Consider the following 19,092-nt stretch of genomic DNA (forward strand, 5'->3'; position numbering starts at 1 on the left):
TGAAAATCCTATTGATTGAACTGATAGAAGAAGCTGATTAACCCGAGAAAATATTTGGACTTCACACAGTCAGTATGAACAACTTTGGGATGAGATTTATACTTTTTCAGTATTATCACGAGATGTAGTTAGTATTAAATTTCTGTACAGCGTGCACAAAAATAATAGTCATTGCAAGTGTTATTTTAAATACGATAAAAAGTATTCATCAAACTTTACTAGTGTTAATTTTTTTTTTTTTTTTTTATTTGCAGTTAAAATTGAAACAGTTTCTTTCTTCAGTTCTCCTTTTCGAGTTAAAATCCGCCATATTCAAAATATGTCAGAACCGTAAAATAATTTCAAGTTTCCGACTTATCTTTTAAATAGAGATAAATACCAGAAACAATAGGACGGTGATACCCCTATGCTTATGCTTATGATTACGTTGATAATTAAGGTTGTTGAACCATTGAAACTTTACCATTTTTCTTCTTGACGCATTCACTGATCAAATGCGTCTAAATATGGTAACTTGATAATACGTGTAATTTAAAACACATAATGCACGCAATTAAAAATACTTTTGACACCTATCCGTTTCATTTCGTTTGTCTTAAAAGTTAATCAGTAGGACAAAACGTATCATTTACAATTTTATCTCATAGGTAAGTCTTTTGTTTCATGACATAGAGTTTACTTTCTTCTTTAAGGTCAATGTGAAGTACAGAATATCTTTTTGAAGCAGCGACTGTTACATTTTTAAAATATTGGTATTTTTGTGACTTATTGTTTCATTAAAATATTATTCTTTTTTTTTCGAATGTCATGCAAATCGAAACTGAGGCTATATATATTAATTTTTTTGTGTGTAATAACTATCAGGAAATGAATTTTGCGGGTTAGACTTTTCATATAAAACTGTACGTGTACTAAACTATGGCATATGGATGTTGGATCTTCATTCAATTATCACTATATTTCTTGCTGTTTAAAAATGGTAAGTGTGTTGAGAAGTTGCTTGAATAATAACATGACATTTGTATTGTTGTTGTTAATTTTTCTATATAATTATAGCTTTTAAATTTATTTTGCCGCTAATGATATCTGCAAAAATATCGCTAGATATTTTAAAAAATTTGCCTATTTTTCATGTACAACTTCAATATTTACACTATTTTTATTGAAACAGTATCGTATCAATAATCGGTTTTATCACGAACCGATTTTAGTTGATTCATTTTTACTATGCATTGTAACAAAAAATAAATGAGTGTTTCGATATTTCCACATTGGTATGCATTTAATATAAGAACAAAAACAGTCTTTTAATGTTACTCGTGGTTTCATTCAAAACAAGAGGTGCGGTGGTTTAGTGGTTAAGGTGTATGCCGTTCAACCCGAGTATTTTAGGTTTGAGCCACTGGGGTCACAACCACATCCTCTCATGTGACTTCCAGGAAGGGGGCTAGAGTGTCAGCTTGCGGCTGTCAACACAGCCGATTTAAAACTATAAATAATCCAATTATTATAGTGAATCATTTAGGTTTTCTATCACATAAATTAATATTTGCTGAAAGATTTGTACAAGTTCCCTTCGATTTCTCCTCAGAAAAATTCTTAGACCTACCAGTCTAAATATCTTGATTTTGATCCCTGCGCTGGGGAATTGATATCTAATGAAAAAGATATAATACTGCACCGTTACGCCAGTTATTTTAAGTACTTTCGAATAAAGCGTACTACCCATATAAAACACATTAGCAAATTATATTTCGAGTTCCATTGTTTACATTTTACGTAATCAAATATTTTCATTTCTGTTTTCAAAGTTAGCAGTCAGTGTGATGGGACGGGACCGCTGCTATTAACCGCAGGAACGTCGCCGCAGTACTTTACATCGCCTAATTACCCAAGCAACTACCCGGCGTAAGTATTTTTAGGTTTCAATCTTAGGACGGTTATATAATTTTGAATGCAATGTAAATCATTATTTGGGTACTGTTTTGATATAGTGGTAACACCACAATGCAAGACCCTACCTATGTTACTGTGATAAATTAATCACTATTATTATTATAGTGTACATTTACTTAATGGCTCGTCCGTCAATAGTCAAAAATAGACTCTACATGTTCCCCGTGGGTATCCAGCTGAAAGTTAAGAAGGACCCTAAATGCTCTCCATTCATATTTAGTATACGCCCGGACAGAGCCATCAACTTTCCTCAAGTATACTGGATAACTTTCTTTGAAAGAAATCATGTACCGAGGGCAGGGTTCGGACCCACCGAGGTGCAATGAGTGGATATACGCGATTACTCAGTAATAGCCATATTGTATAGTATATGAGCCGCGCAATGAGAAAACCAACATAGTGGCTTTGCGACCAGCATGGATCCAGACCAGCCTGAGCATCCCCGCACTCTGGTCAGGATCCATACTATTCGCTTTCAAAGCCTACTTCAATTAGAGAAACTTTTAGCGAACAGCATGGATCCTGACCATACTGCGCGGATGCGCAGGCTGGTATGGAACCATGCTGGTCACAAAGCCACTATGTTGGTTTTCTCATGGCGCGGCTCATATATGTATCAAATTTAAAATGTTTTAAATCGTTATTGTATATTATGTATCTAAATGAAAATAATAATTACGACATTTATTGCTTGGTCATTCAAAATAGCAACTCTGATTGTTCATGGCGCATTGAAGCTCCAAGTGTATATGAAAAGGTTATCATAAACATTGAAGATTTTGATTCAGAAAGTACGACCAGCGACTACATGGATCTGTATGATGGATGTAAGTTTTTATTCTTTTTTACGCTTTCTTTTAACTTCTTGGTAATTATACTATCTATACAATATAGATACGTAATATACTCCTGAAATAAAATTACGCTCTTCCGTTTTTCCACTTGAAATCCCGTAGGTTTGATTAAAAATAAAATAAAAAGCTTTTTGAATTTGGTTCTTCAACATACAATTTGTTTATTATTTCAAAACAGTTTTAATCATTTAATCCACTTCTGTCATATACTTTATTCTTTATTTATTTTTGGGCGTATAATACAATGAGCCGTGTCGCTAAGGTGTTCTTTACTTTATGTACTTTATGTGCAAATACAGATTTTATGAAATGCGCTGGTAGATACAATCACAGAATCACATTGTACTGCCTCTTTAGATAGAGCTGCTCAAAGATTTTAATGCTCTGATTGGTTTAATGTAGTAAAATAAGTTTGACATGCCTAAAATAAGTTTATTGAAACAGAAAGATTTAACAGGCATTTGTGTGGTAAAACGTTGGTATGCATAATTATGCATGATTATTGTTCCTTTTTGCACTTAAATATATTAGGAACTGGCATTGGCATGTAAACTTGCCAAATTGCAAATTTAAATCTTCATTTGCAAAGTGTGAAAAAAAACCGAAAAATAATCATGTTGTTTCAAGAAGAAAAAAACACAGATAGAGGCACATGAACAGAATTAACCGGTATGAGAAAAATAAGTTAGTTGATAACAATATATGGGCCAAACTAACATAAAATATCTTAAACATAAAGACAAGATAACAATATTTCAATGTCTTTGAAATTGGGCAAGCTTATTTAACCTTATTTAACATTGACCTAGTTGTGTCATGGTACACATTGTATGCATGTTTACGACCATGTGCATGTGTGAGTGTATATGTAGTTTGCATATTATCTTATTGAATATACATTTGTATATTTTAAATACTTTAACAGATAACTCGTCAGCGACACTCGTTATTCGGATGGCTGTGACAAATAGGAAGACTTTAAATGCGTTTGTTAGCAGCAGTGATGTTTTATATATAACCTTCGTATCCGATTATCTTACTGAGTATTCGGGCTTCCAAATTCTTTACTTTGTAAACAACACAGGTAGGTAATATATTTTTCTTCTCAAACAACACAGGTAGATAACAAATACTTAACATTACAAAACAAATTATTTACTTTTCAAACATCACAGGTAGATAGAAAGTTTTTCACTTTTCAAACACTACACTTAAGTAAAGTTATACATGTGATGTTTCATTATAACGTAAATAAAATCAATCTTCGTACACAAACAAAATGCTATGACAATTTCCAATGGCCCCGCCCAGGATACCATGCAAAGAAGTTCTTCATCTGGAGTGTAGTTCTACCCTGATGCCCGCTCGTGTACCTGGAGTGGTACCTCGGATCTCCTTTAAGCACCAGATGTCTTGAAAATCATTTCACCTGAACTATTGTGGAACACAAGAAAGCATTACACATGACTTTAAGGTTGATTGTTGACAAGTAATTTACTTTATTCAAAGTAAAATATTGCTCGTGTCTACGAATCTGAAATATAGTCAAACCGAGTCGGTTTTGTTCTATGTTTTCGTGTGATACATTGCTAGTAATTAAGTATGTAAGGAGTTGTCATATCGCCGTAGGACATTGACCAGGATTCCCAAGAAATTAAAGCATTTAAAGTGTTTGAATAATTTGAATTCAAAACCTTCATGTTATACTAACTTGTGTAATTTGAAGCATTGGATACCCGTAATTGGTGATACCTGATTTTTTATCACTTGCAAAACTGTATCCATACCTCATATCATGCATTAAAATGGAATAAATTTCGCGCGTATCTGTATTCTTGTTTTATACAGAAGACTTACTGATATTCCAATCTAACTATATTTAGTAATAAAGTATCTTTATTGTCTCGTGATATTCTTAAGATGACAATGTTAGACAGTATCTAATGTACATTGATGATGTCTGTGCACATACACCAAACTAATTAAGGCACACTATACCATATCCTAAACGCAGTCAGTATTCACATGAAAAGCATTTGTATCATTTTTATAACTTAGTAGTTTATATTCCTACAGCCAACCAACCAGCATGTGATGAGATTCTAGATGTCTCGTCACAAGAACAAGTTTTGATGTCACCAAATTTACCTGACCCATACGACGCGTAAGCAGTATATTGTCTTAATTTCTTTTGGGGGATAGTAAAAAGTTAACAGGGCAAACCATGCGTTCCATATTTTATTTTAAATAAATTGCAAATCGCCATAACACTTTTATTAGGAGACGAAATCAAAATACGTTAAGCTTTGGGCAAAGTTAGAAGAAACGTTTTATCTAGCATGGACCAGAGTTTGAATTGTCCAATTTTTATTGATTAGATTAGATATATGTTATGTTATGTTTTGTGGAACTGCTTTTATGTAAAGTACATTCAAATTTCTATGTAAATAACAATATTAGGTACGCATCTAATTATTTAAGCAGTCAAATTCTCTTTATATATATATATATATTTTTTTTTTTTTTTTGATTTTTTGATTTTTTGATTTCTTTTTACTAGTTTAGATTTGTTTATAACCTTTCTCACTTCTCTTTGAAAACACTACTTTGTATATCAGATATATACCATGGTAATTATTCTTTCCTCCATACCTTCTGTATGTGCTTTTATAATTTCGCATATGTTAGATGTGAAAAAGTATCATGTTGAATTATTTTACCTTGTTTATTTTTTTTCTTTTCAGAATTCATTCTTGTTCATGGACATTTTCATCGACCACTGGTATATTGTTTCAAATAAAATTTCTAGATATGGGAAGTTGCGGACAGAGTCACTTGAGATTCTACGATGGTAAGTCAAACTAAGCACCATATTCTGTCTATAAATTGCTTTTATTGTACTTTTAGCATGTGTAAATGTTGAGTTCTGCTCAACCCGGGGCTAGAGGGCGTGGACGGTAGCATGCATTTCCACTACCGTCCATGAACAGGCTCAATCAAACCGAGCCTGCAACATTTTCGTTTCTGTCGTGTTGAGCGACCTGTGAAGTTTCCACTTTTCTCTATTTAATTACTACAAGACTCAAGTGGTCACTTATTGCAATAGCACAATTTCAGCGACTTATTTACATTTTGGATAATGAAAATATAATCCATTTATTTCTAAAATAACTGAATCTTTGACGTTATTGACATTGCTCCAGTAAAGTAGAAGAAGAATGCTCCGAAAGGTAAATGACTGACCAAAACAACACTCTATGGTAAATATGTTCCCCCTTTTGTACATTTTATATCAAATTGTATCATTTGTCTCCGAGGGTTATAGAGTCACTTTTATTGATTCACTTAAACTTGATCTTTTTTATATATAATGTGTAAGGTCTTTTAGAAGAATACTTTAAAACTTGTGAGTGAAAATGTTCTTGTCATATAGTTATTTTTCCACAAATGGATCAATTTTGCGAGAAAAGACAAAGAAAACGATCAAAATATATAACCCCAAGCAGTGAATGTGCTAACAATAGACATTACAATCACACATAAGCAAAATGAAACAGTTAGACAACAAGCGCAAACAAAAACATAAAAAAACACGGGTTGTCGGCTTTTAGCGGTCTGTGATTCAAACACCACTGGGGAGCTGAAACTGGCAATTTGCTCAAAAAGTCCCACTCCTAATCCCCGCCATGTTCCAAAGTTATAAGACAGTGTAAGTAAATTTATCCTCGCTAGGTGAATCCGTTATATGTGGCATGGTACGAAAAGGCACGACATCAACAAAAACATAATGATGGTGTAAATATATGCAAAAATGTTACGTTTGTGCATGTACCATATTCATGAATACAATTTGTGACTTTAGAGTTTTCCTGAGGAAGATAAAGCATCAGAGATACAACATAGACCACAACGGTCTAGAGAAGAAAGTACTGTCTACTAGGCCAGGAGATCACTGGTTCCAATTCAAATCGGCGTCAAAAAGTTTTCGTATCTCGTCATATAATCCTGTTGCATAGAGCCAAACTGGGGACGTTATAAATTATTCAGATCTATATATGTTACAGGTAATTCAACGGACGACAACCAGTTGGACACTGTTTGTTCCGATGCGTTAACATACGAGTTTTCCGACGTAGAAACTACCGGATTTGTCGGTCATATTGCATGGACAGTTACCAGCCAGTCGTCGGATTATTATGGATTTATGCTGATATATCGGACAAATGTCGGTAATAAGAATATAAAAAAAATATGTATCAAAATAGGCTTAAATATGTTGACATGAAATAATTCTAGCCCGCCCGCTTAGCTCAATAGGGAGAGTGCAGATCTACGGATCTCGGGGTCGTGAGTTCGAGCCCTGGGCGAGGCGTATATTCTCCGTGACGATTTGATAAAAGACATTGTGTCTGAAATCATTCGTCCTCCACCTCTGATTCATGTGGGCAAGTTGGCAGTTACTTGCGGAGAACAGGTTTCAGAATCCAGGAACACTGGTTAGGTTAACTGCCCGCCGTTACATAACCGAAATACTGTTGAAAAATGGCGTTAAACTCAAAACAAACAAAACAAAACAAATAATTCTGCATAATTCTGATGAGCCATTTTCAATAGTATTTATTATAAAATGTTGTATGACAGTGGTATTACTTCTCCGTGTCTCTCTTACGTTTATTTTTTTGTAACTTTTACGGCAAACTTGTTTAAATCTGTACGCTATGCCAGTAACAACTAGTCCGACATTAACAGTTACAACAGAAAGTGTTACATTAACTGACAACTAGCGAAGTATCAAAGCACTTATAGATTACTTTGCAACAATGCAGTCATCGAAGTTACAGAGGAGTCATCAATCAAATTTTATTTAATCTACCGATTAAAACCAATTTATCCTCTCGATCGTGCGCTTATTAGTACAAAGACAAAATAAGTATGTGAGAATTCCATTTCTATATGTCACTTTTAACTATTTCATGTGTATTCTGATACCATGCATTCTTGCATGCCAGACAGGATTTTCCGTGAGTTGCCGATGCTGGAAAAACACATTTTACATCCCGGGGTGTAAAAATATTACTCACGTGCTGAAATTTATCAATGAATGCGTAAATTCATATGCTACTATAATAAAACAGCGCTCAAAAAGAAAAGCATTTGTTTTACTTATTTCTTTTATTATTTGAAAAATACGGCATGTAAGAAAAATAATCTGTCACTAGTTGAAGGCGAGGATGGAAATATCTGGCTCTCGGGTAACTGTTTTGCGCCACGTTACCGCCTAAACAGTTACCCTCGAGCTAGATCCATCCGCACTTTCAACCAGTGAAAGATTCTTATAAGACACCCGCTTAATACGTATCTAGAAAAAAATGCATCTTTGTCTAGTTTTAAAGGGATGTCGGTAAAAAAATGTGTTTTTTTTTTTCATTTTCTGGCCCTAGTTATTATATAAATGTAGTATGATAGTGATATTACTTCTCTGACAAGGCATTCAAATGTATTATACTAGAACTCCGCTTAATCCGGTGCTAGTTGGCGTTAGGGTTATTACTATATCCAACCGAGTCTGCTATTATTTTGTTTCGTTGCGATCGATATTTCCAAAACGACCAATCTTTTTTCCATTTACATGACAACTGGTTTTTGCTTCCTATTTTAGTTACAACAACAAGTACTACTACAACAACAACAACAATTCCTACAACGACTTTAACGCCTGGAGTGTTTGATAACTGCACCGCTTCAGGGGCGTACTTAAGTGCAACAATATCCCCAAATTTTGTTTATATATCATCACCTGATTACACTAGCGGCGAGTATCCGAGGTTAGGTGACACACTTTTCACCAAAATAAGAATAATAAAATAATAATGAGAATATTAAGAACAATAGAATACTAAAATATTAGATGAATTTGAAATACTATGTGATCCACCGTTCTCTTCAGATATAACACAGTTTTATTCATATTATATAAAACTCTAAGGAACTTCATTGATGGTAATATAACTTTTAACCCTTACCCTGCTCAATTTCTATTATGAACTTGTCCATCTTCCAATTTAGACAGTACCTTTTACTGTTAAAAAGGGGTGCTTGCCAAAAAAGATACTGACTGAATGGCGAACAGTGCAGACCATGATCAGGCTGATCTTGGTGTGCACTTGTACCAAAGGCAGAATCACTTGCCGCCAGCAGACTAAGGGTTACATTTGTTGGTTAGTGTTGGAGTTATAATCAATAAAACGATTTGATAGGATATTTTCTATGACTGAGTCTTTCTGGACACAAGAAAGTTCAGTTTGGCTTTGTTCTGGATTTTTTATTTATTTTTTTTTTTTTTGGTGAAGTCTTGTAAAATACATATATGTTAGCAACATTTCTTTGCAAAGCATTTGAACATAAACCGAAACGAAAGGCTATAACATTATTTAGGGACAATTTATTTTTTGCCGTAAAAGTATTGAAAATATTTTTAAGTTCCTACCGCAACCGGAGAACTAATGAGATCTGAATGAAGTATATACCACATTGTTGTAATATGAAGCCGAAAGTCAAAAAAGCTCCCACTGCAGATTTGGCGGGATAAAACAGTAGGAAACTTAGCTAGGGTGAATTAAACACAATAGTCACACTCCTTTAATTGTGTCTGTTTATGTTTGCTTTAACTGATTTCGTTTTTTTTTCACATTGTACCCTTCCATTGCTATCAGCAGAATCTTAATTTCTTGTTCGTAAACTGGCTTTCTTTTCAGAAACACATTATGTAGGTGGTACATCACGGCACCACAGAATTATTCTGTTGAGGCGTATTTTGATGACGAATCATTTGCTATTGAATACAACATATATTGTAGCTATGACTACGTAATCTTCTACGACGGTAAAGCTTATTTTATTCACTAAATACACAAATGCATCGAATAAAGTGCTGTTTTTTACAAATATTATGTTAACGCTGCGAAGGAACCAAATTTAGCTCAAGTTATATGTCAGACTGAATGTATTCATGTTGTCCTACGTGTTACGGTGCTTTTAAAACATGGAAAATGCCGACAGAGAAGTAAACCTAGAGAATATTTTTATACCGGAATATTTATATTACATAAAATAGGCAATTGTTTGAATTATTATGATTGCAAAGAATGAAAGGAAAAGTTAAACTGGTGGATATAAAACCAAAACTAATTATATCCCAGTGATCAAAATACATATAGTTCAGTACTAAAAGTCAACGTTCCTCTAAGTTTACCAATCAGATTCTACTTAACAGTCTGAATATATCTTTTTATTGATTTATTCGAGGTTTAATCTTGACATAACCAATTGACACTGTTGCAGACTCAGTCTGGTTTAAAACATTTAGAGTCAGGGGTAAGAATATGAAAAGTAGATATACATCAGAAGACGCAATTTGCGACATTTCTTTGTAATCTGCGGTAGAGCGGGCATGCAATTTTCTAATGTTATATCAAAAGTATATACAAATGTATAAGGACCATCAATGAAATGTTTCAGGGAACACAACAAGTGGTACCATGCTAAACAAATTCTGCGGGTTTGAACGTTCAACATTCAGCTACAGAAGCTCAGGAGACCAAATGTTGATCATTTTTTCCTCTGACTACGCATTACAATATTCTGGCTTCAGAATTAAAGTCAAAGCTGTTGATAGCAGTAAGATTATTTTTCTAGTGTGCTTATGTAATTATCTCCATTCTTCGGATGATATACATATGAAGGCATCAATGAGGTTATTTTATTTATTCAAGTTTTATTTCGTATATGGTAGCTAAATACTGAGCTAAGATCTTTACCATATGTATTAACATAAATATTTGGGTTGCATGTCAATAAAGGATACTTGATTGTTTCAATGCAAGAATGAAATGTCTTTCACCAAGTAAACACTAGATGCAAAGTTTCATAGATATGTAAAATCTGGTGTTCACAAGTGACAGAAATTTTGATCTCAAGATGTTAAACAAACTTCCTAACTATTTGTTTGGCAAAACATAACCATGCCCATTTTATTGCTCAGAACCGAAGGAAAAGTGATAGTTCATTCATTGAATTTTTCACAGCAAATCAACAAGATATACATTGTAGTTTACTGTTTTGTTTCAAAATTCACTTGTAAAACATATAAATAGTAAAAGATAGGTGACATACGTTTACTTAACCTGGGTAACAAAATATTATCATTATGTGTATAATTCCCTGGATGTAAAGTAGGCCTAACAATCATACAGAGTTATGCATGATGTAGGGCAAGGCAGTTTATAATATGAATTATTTGTATATCTATACAAGTCATTTTTATCATTCTATTACAGTCCATCCTTGATTTTTGGTATATTACATCATGTAGATCGTAAAACACAAAATGTATATATAAGCAATAGAAATACATATCTTACAGCATATCCCGGATGTAAGGCAGATTATACCGAGTATTCAGTGACATACAACAAAGAAGCTGTCTATATTTCCAACAATTACAACTATCTCAACACCACATCGACTCCAAATTATGGTATTTCGGACTACCAAAAGTACGTCATACATATCCGTGATTCTGTTGACATTTGTGCTATGTATAATTTTTAAACATGTATACCAATACCTTAATAGTATGACACTTTATCGTGTTGGTACAATCGCATTTTTCTCTATTTTACTTGATAAAATACTTGAGCTTCTGAAGATCATAAAAATGTTTCTGTTCTAAAACTAATTTGTGTGCTGCGATTGTTCAGGTTGATTGTGTAGCAGAAATACTGTACATCTTTAGGATAAACACAGATTTGCTACAAAGTAACATCCTTCATAAGTAAACACATGATACCTAGATTACAGTCAATGTGAAGGGAAAATAGCAAACGCTAACACTGAAGCTCGCTGATGTCTTTTACTATGTCAGCGATACATAATTTTCAAAACCATGAAGTAAAATATACTTTTTACATACATTTCCTATTTCTTTCTCTAACTGAATGCATATACATTATGCTGCGGCAACACTAGATGTATTTGTATCACTGATCCTGTACATTTGTACAGTGTGAACAAAAATATAGAGGTAAACCGAATGGAAGATTTGTTATCTTTCATTGCAGCAACTTGGAGATGTTCTGGTTATTCACGAACTCCGACACCATTAACTACAAAATGGTCCTTGAAATAATTAGCATCAGTATCGAGAGAGCATACGGCTGTATCTTTGACAGGCTGGTTCTATACAATGGTTTGTATTACTTCAGGCGCTAACTTCTGAAACTTTCAAGTGGGAATATAATGAGCTTTTATAACAAAATGCATTTATGTGATCAAATCCACAGATTCATAAGCTCTTAAGTTGGAATGTATTTATTGTTCGCGAATCAACGGTGTTTCCTTGAATTTTAGTAGCCATACACTAGTATCGCATTATAGTCCGAAGTAAAAGCGTCCTATGATTTATCACCGCCCAACGAATTCTTAAGGAAGTGCCAACGATTGTCAGTCAAGAAAGCGAGAGTTTACATGGAGATGCAAATGTTCTATTTGACGATATGACAAAACAAACACATTCTAATCGAGCAGTGTGTGGTATTTGCAAGGTTATTGCGGAGTCAAAACAACTGATATAAAATAATCTGGGCAATTATTTTAATATCTTAATGACTTTGATTATAAATTCATGTTTTGTAAAATATTGTTCGCTAACCGGATATGAATATTATACTAAGTCCATTTTTACAGGTCCTTGTATATCAGACGGAATACAAGATACAGTGTGTGGGTACTGGGCTAAGCGTTGGGATCTTGAAGGCCCGGAATTCCTTTTACATTTCCATAGTGACGGATATAAAACACAGTCCGGGTTTGAACTACGATATTATTCAGGTATAACCAAGTTCGCTTAACTTTAATTTAGATGTAAAAGATTTTAATTCTGTAATTATGTTTAAATCAATTCAATATATGACAATGTCTCTCTCAAAAGTTTCCTATGGTCAACTTGCACAGTACTTTTTTTGCTGCCCGGCCGAATAAAATCTTGCAGGATGTTTTATAGAAACCGTAATTCTTTTTTCTGTATAGTATGAAAAAGTTACACCAAGATCAGTAATATTTCATGTCTATTAATTACATTTTCCATATTGTTATAATCAACGCTCATGCCAAATATTTCAATTTCGCATTTGTATGAGAATATCTTTATATACATTTAGCATTATTTATTACAATGTAGATCCGATCTAATTTGATGGTTTCATTTGCGATACCCAAAGCATGACCTTTGTCGTATATGCACATGACATTCGCGTTGTTATTCGTGTAAATATAGAATTCATAGCATTTATTAAATTTTACAAGAACAAAATGTAAATGGACATAAAAGTGGACTACAAACTTGTGAACAAGCACTTCTTGTTCATCTTTTAAAACAGCAGCGCATTTGTATTAAAACCGTTATCGACTATTATTCATGATCAAAACAGGCGTTGTGACGCCACAAGAACAATTAAAATTCAGTTTTTCGGAACAGTGAGTGCACTCAATTTATACCAGGCAGGATGCTATATAGGAAAACTTGTGTGACATCAACACGTGCAAGTAAGGTCTGGCAGATCAAAGATCAGCTAAGTAAGTGTCATAGGGGAAGAAGCATGGAGAACTTACTGAAAAGTTACAGTTAAAAGCTTAAAGAAACACCCGAGATTCATATCAGAAAAGTTGAATGACAAAACTTGACGAAACAATTTGCAACAAAACTACAAAGACGACATAGTTTAACGAAATATATAATAAGAATACTACTATCAATCCTCCCCCAGCCAAAAAAAAAGAAGACATATGGCGGTCGTGGGACACGAACCCATGCTTTATCAAGTGATTACCGTAGCATTATCTTACTTTTTACCACTTTGCTAATTTCTCATTACAATTTAGGTTGTCATTTTATCCAATTCTATATTTTTTCAGCTAAAAAACTTGAAATCCAAAAATCCTCTCATCTTCCAAAATAAACTCAGCTGATCTTGTTGTATTATAGTTAAAGATTTGTATACCTTTATTTGGTTACTGTTTATGAAAAAATGAATTTCTTACCCACGATCGGATTTCTGTGTTTAAAATTACTTTGAACAATTGTTTCGCGGACGGTAATTAAATGAATTACAACATGAGCTACCCGTGCACATACGACATAGGTTATGAATAAAATATTACAAGAATTGATGTTGTGTTTTACCTGTTTTTTTTTCTTTCTGATGCAGATAAAGATATTATTACTTAATCTTATTTCTTTTCGTATTCTCTTCGTATTTGGCAGTTTTTTTTTTTTGTTTTTTTTTGTTTTTTTTTTATGCTGGGTTAGTCGTCACAACGATACAAGTATAGGTCATATGTATATCTAACTTGCCACTCCATACATTTTTCCATTACGGGCGGGTACCTGGGTAGAACTACGGACCTTCTGTAAGCCAGCTGGATGGCTTGCTAATATAGAAGGAGTCAACGTCCCGAGCGGGTCTTGAAACATATTTACGATGAGCAAGTGAGAAGTCAGCGGCCTTAACCACGCAGTCGCTGAGGCCTCTCGTATATCATATTATTATCATTGTACACATAAAACATTCTCCCAAGTTTCATAAATACTGATTTAAATGCCATTATACAGAACCAGATTCGAATGATGTTGCTCAAAACTATGACAAAATTTAAGTATGTAACGGATCATAACACCCGTCCGAGGCAAAATTTAACATATATATAACTGTAACCAAAGGACATTGTACCAAACGTTGTAGTATTATTTGGATTAATTGTTCCAATAGTACACTTCTGTTTAATCAATTTTCTCTATTAATGTAGAGGATAAGGCTGTTACTCCACCATCAAGTACTACAACAACAACCGGCGGTCCGCCAGTGGAAGCTGTGGTTGAAGCGGTCAAGTCTCTGTTGACAAACTATTCCAGTGAAAATTTACCTACTAAAGATTTAAGTACCGCTATAACAACTTCCATTGATTTTTATTTGGTTGGGATCAATGGTCTGGATGAGGTAAGCAGTACTGTAAATTTAGGGAAGCTGACAAAAAAAGTGGACAAAGATGATAATGATAAAATGATGATGATTTTAATGCAATGATGCTGACAATGATAATGACAATGATTGTAATGATAAACATAATTATAATCAAGATGATAATGATAATGTTTACAGTGATGGTGAGGATGAGGAGGAAACCTTATCATAGTTTAGTGATACATGTATAATGAAACACCTGCTGGTTTTCAATCAGCTACTTGATTACTATCTTATAAACTCATATTCTACCTATACTAGACATCGAATCCTCGTCAGTGATAAGGGAGCACTGTAACCACTTTAAAACCACTTTAATTATCAAAACAAAAACCAAATAAAATGTTTATGTAACAGTTTCTTAAGTCATCTGTCAAAATATAGCTATATAATTCTGTGATAGGTATCTTTGGAATTACAAAATATACTGATGCAAAAGTATAACAGACCCGGTTGGAATGTTGATAACAGGTAATGGAAAAAGATGGAACACATAGCTCAAGCTTAAGCGGAATTCTGTTATTGAATAAAACAACATTGAGTGTAATAACCAGATGTCTTCCGCCTCTAAGGTGTCTGCTAATGCGAAAGGCTATCTCAAGTGTACTTCAAGCGACTTTATAAATGGAATGGCTTTCCATAGAACATAAGAAAGTTACTATTTTAGAGGATAATTTAGCAATTATTAATGTATCTTTATTTTGCTATACTTTATTAGGTGGAACAGAAGTTGACAACAACAGGCCAGTTCGAAGTAACTTGGAAAGACTCAGCTTTAACTTGGGATCCCTTAAAACGACAGCGGGTTGTGCAAGTGCTATTACCACAAGATGACCTATGGAAGCCGGATATTGCTTTGATGAATGGATTTACAACTATCACTGCCATGGGCGCAAAATTTATGTTTATCGATGTAAATTACAATGGCTCTTGTATATGGAAGCCATATCAAATAATGGAATCTGTATGCAAGGTTGACATGACCCATTATCCGTATGATAGACAGACATGCGTGTTGAAGGTAAACTTACATTAAATGTTAAAGAACACCTTGATAACTTTATAATAAGTTTACTTTATACTTTGTTTGATATCAATAAACTTGTTGCAGTTTGTATCTTTTTTTTCAGTGAGTTATGAAAATTTCATATCATGGGTTTTCAAAAAATAAATGAACATGTAATTGGATGTGTTCTCAATTTAATATCACATTGAAAATATTTTAATACCAATATTGCGAATCATTAAAGTCGTGAAATTTTACTGATGTTTAACAAATATTCTGTTTCAAGTTTGGAACATGGTCATCCGACGACAGTGAAGTGGTCACAGAACTTGGATCTCTCGGACTACAGATTCATCCAAACTTCCAAGAAAACTCAGAATGGAATCTTATCAAGACGGAAACCAGACAGGAAGATAATAACAATCATAAAGTCGTAGAATTTTTCCTAACACTAGAAAGGAATTCTCGATATGTCACATTTTATATGACTATGCCTATTGTGGTGTTAGCTTACATGAATATTTTCACTTTCGTGATTCCTGTAGAATCAGGAGAGAAAACGGGCTTTAGTATTACTATTTTTCTATCTTTTGTAGTTCTTTTGATAATTAACAATGGTTCCATGCCGGAAAATTCTGATACTATCTCTATATATGCAGCATATGTTTTGGCAATGACAATTTTAAGTGCAGTTGCACTTATAGTGTGCGTGCTACAGATACGGGCAGTAACATTCTCAGAAAGCACGTATCCAATAGCAAAACGTGTAAAAAAAGCAATGAGGCATATAAAATTGGTTCAATCAATATTAACATGCCGCGGAAAGAAAAACAAAGTAGGAAATGATGACAATGGGGTATATGAATTTAGGCTGAAAAATAAACTGGCAAATGAAAATCATTTTGTAGGTAAACAAAGCATCTCTGAAAATGAGGAAATTGGATATGAAACTTTGGCTACAAAAAAAGGAAAGAAAGTTACCTTTAAGGGCGACGATGCGGTTGTAGGAGATAGTAATTATACTGATAGATTTGTAATTCCGCGTAAACGAGAGACAGATGAAACCATCAAATATGATAGAGAAAATACGTTGTTTGATGCAGGAACGTTTGTACGGTCTGCAACAATGATTTCCATAAACGATAATCTATCCATCAACAGAAAACTGAAAGGAAATGACTCTATCAGTATGAAAACTGTTAAATTTGCGGATGAGCACGTAGGATATGATAAACATACTAAGAGTCGAAAAAGTAACGCCAGCACCAATCCAACTGATTACGAGCCATTGTATTCTGAGACGAAGTATTCGTGTGAAACTGGAAAAGGACAAACACCAGAAGAGAAATGGAAGGAAATAGCTACATTGATTGATTCGAGATCTACATCCTACGTAGGTAAAGCTGTCGCATCTCCAATTCAAACTTTAGATCGGTCTACTTCATTTGATGAAAATCTGTCGACACAGAAACACGACAAACATTTCTTGTCTACAGAGGATATAACACAACCAAAAGAAACAGATAATGAATCAGATATAAATGGAGGTATACTTCCCGCTAGAACAATTGTTATATCACAAAAACCAGAATCAAATGGCCAGTCATTTCCTTATGGTGAAAAATATTCGGAACCGTTGGTGTCCTCTCCTGAAGACATTGAAACCGCAGGAAGTCAAATAGACTCTTCGAAACATCAGCATTTACAAGTGACAGGTATTTCTAACTATGAATCAGGCATACATGAATCATGCCTAGGTGACCAAATACCAAACCAATTAAGTGACAATATCCGACCTGCTTCAGTCTCAACAAAGAAAGATTCAAATCAAGATGAAAACGACAAACAAAAGCAAATTACTTCAGATGACATTGTACCCACCTCCGTTTCAACTGGAGTTGCATCAAAAATGACTGTAGGTAACGCTGGTCGATTAGATACTCTAACTGATGATATAACAGAAAATCAACAAACATCCGCATTCGACTTTAAAATGAATAGACCATCTTCAAATGTAGAAAATCGACCACTGTCGGTAAACAAACAATGTTTGTCTACTGGAAGTAGATTGATATTGGTTGAAAGTGGCCGCGCAGTCTCCGCTGGTAATAACAGACCTCGTTCACAAGGAAGTTGTCGACCAGTTTCCATTCTCAGCAATCGGTCGTTGCCACTTGTGCGTCAGAGGCCTCCAGCTTCATTAACTCGTTCAGATACAGCAGACACGACGTTTGAAGCTGAGGAAACAGACAGGAAGTTAGTACATACTGAAGCTGAACTTGAATCTGAAACAAGTGGTGAAAGTTTAAGCGAAGGAAGTACTAACAGTAGTACTAATGACTCAGAGAACAATGATCAAAATAAACTTTCGTGGCCTGATCTTGTATCTTGTACGGATGTGTTGTTTTTCTTAATCTATCTACTTCTTACAACCCTAATGACACTGGCCATGTTTTTGACCATGATTACTGCTTATTGAACAGTATAATGTTACAGATTTTACGTAAGAATAAGTTATTGATATTTTTATTGATTTCCATACGTACATTTATGCATTGTGTACATACACTGGAATGTATGAATAACATATAACGATGATTGCTATTAAATCTTACAAATGAACATCGTTTTCAATTACAGTTTTCAAATAACCTAGGTAAGAACCTGATATTCAGCAAGCATACCGCACCTAAGAAGTGAACGTACCTCGAAAATCAAATCTGCATAAAAGCCTCAGGAGATTCAGAGAGGTCTAGGCAATACATACTCTTAAATACTCTCGTGAAATGTATACGAAATAATACTTAAGTTGAAGAAAACGTTACTCATTTAAAGAAAAGAAAAGGGTACTGATAAAATAGCTTTATCATCTGATTTTAAAAGCAATGGAATTTTGATATTCGTCTGGATACCTTGAACAGAAATTCAATAGAAAACTAAAATTCTTAAATGTTTATAATGTATTCTATTCCGCGTTTTGTTTTACGGTCAGATAAGTACAAATATTTACATTCGCTGTAATTAATTGTAATTGTAAATAATAGGTAAAATCAATCAATTACAATTGTATTTTAATCGAAAGTTTAAAGATAAGGCTTTTGTTGTGAATCTTAAAATAGGTAAGAATGATCGGAACGTTAACTTATAAAGATATTGTTAAAATATGACAAAAGGAAATAAACATAGACCCTCGACTAAT

General features: G+C 33.8%; 1 protein-coding gene across 1 annotated transcript; it reads left to right on the forward strand.

Moving 5' to 3' along the window:
- Positions 1–692: 692 nt before the first annotated feature.
- LOC123556921 (uncharacterized) lies at positions 693–18,515 on the forward strand. Its single transcript, XM_045348016.2, has 16 exons — positions 693–979; positions 1,812–1,908; positions 2,665–2,783; positions 3,736–3,894; positions 4,887–4,974; positions 5,555–5,661; positions 6,875–7,039; positions 8,470–8,635; positions 9,566–9,693; positions 10,329–10,487; positions 11,233–11,365; positions 11,930–12,057; positions 12,555–12,698; positions 14,673–14,863; positions 15,606–15,908; positions 16,180–18,515. Exons 1-16 carry the CDS (start codon positions 919–921, stop codon positions 18,370–18,372), a joined length of 4,341 nt encoding a protein of 1,446 aa, XP_045203951.2. The 5' UTR covers positions 693–918; the 3' UTR covers positions 18,373–18,515.
- Positions 18,516–19,092: the final 577 nt, after the last annotated feature.

This window comes from Mercenaria mercenaria, unplaced genomic scaffold (genome assembly GCF_021730395.1).
Source record: "Mercenaria mercenaria strain notata unplaced genomic scaffold, MADL_Memer_1 contig_2032, whole genome shotgun sequence".
Taxonomy (NCBI): domain Eukaryota; kingdom Metazoa; phylum Mollusca; class Bivalvia; order Venerida; family Veneridae; genus Mercenaria; species Mercenaria mercenaria.

Coding starts and splice junctions, on each gene's coding strand:
- LOC123556921 (XM_045348016.2), top strand. CDS start 919: ATGGCATATGGATGTTGGATCTTCATTCAATTATCACTATATTTCTTG. Junction 12,699..14,672: donor TGAACTACGATATTATTCAG/GTATAACCAAGT, acceptor CTATTAATGTAG/AGGATAAGGCTGTTACTCCA. Junction 14,864..15,605: donor GGATCAATGGTCTGGATGAG/GTAAGCAGTACT, acceptor ATACTTTATTAG/GTGGAACAGAAGTTGACAAC.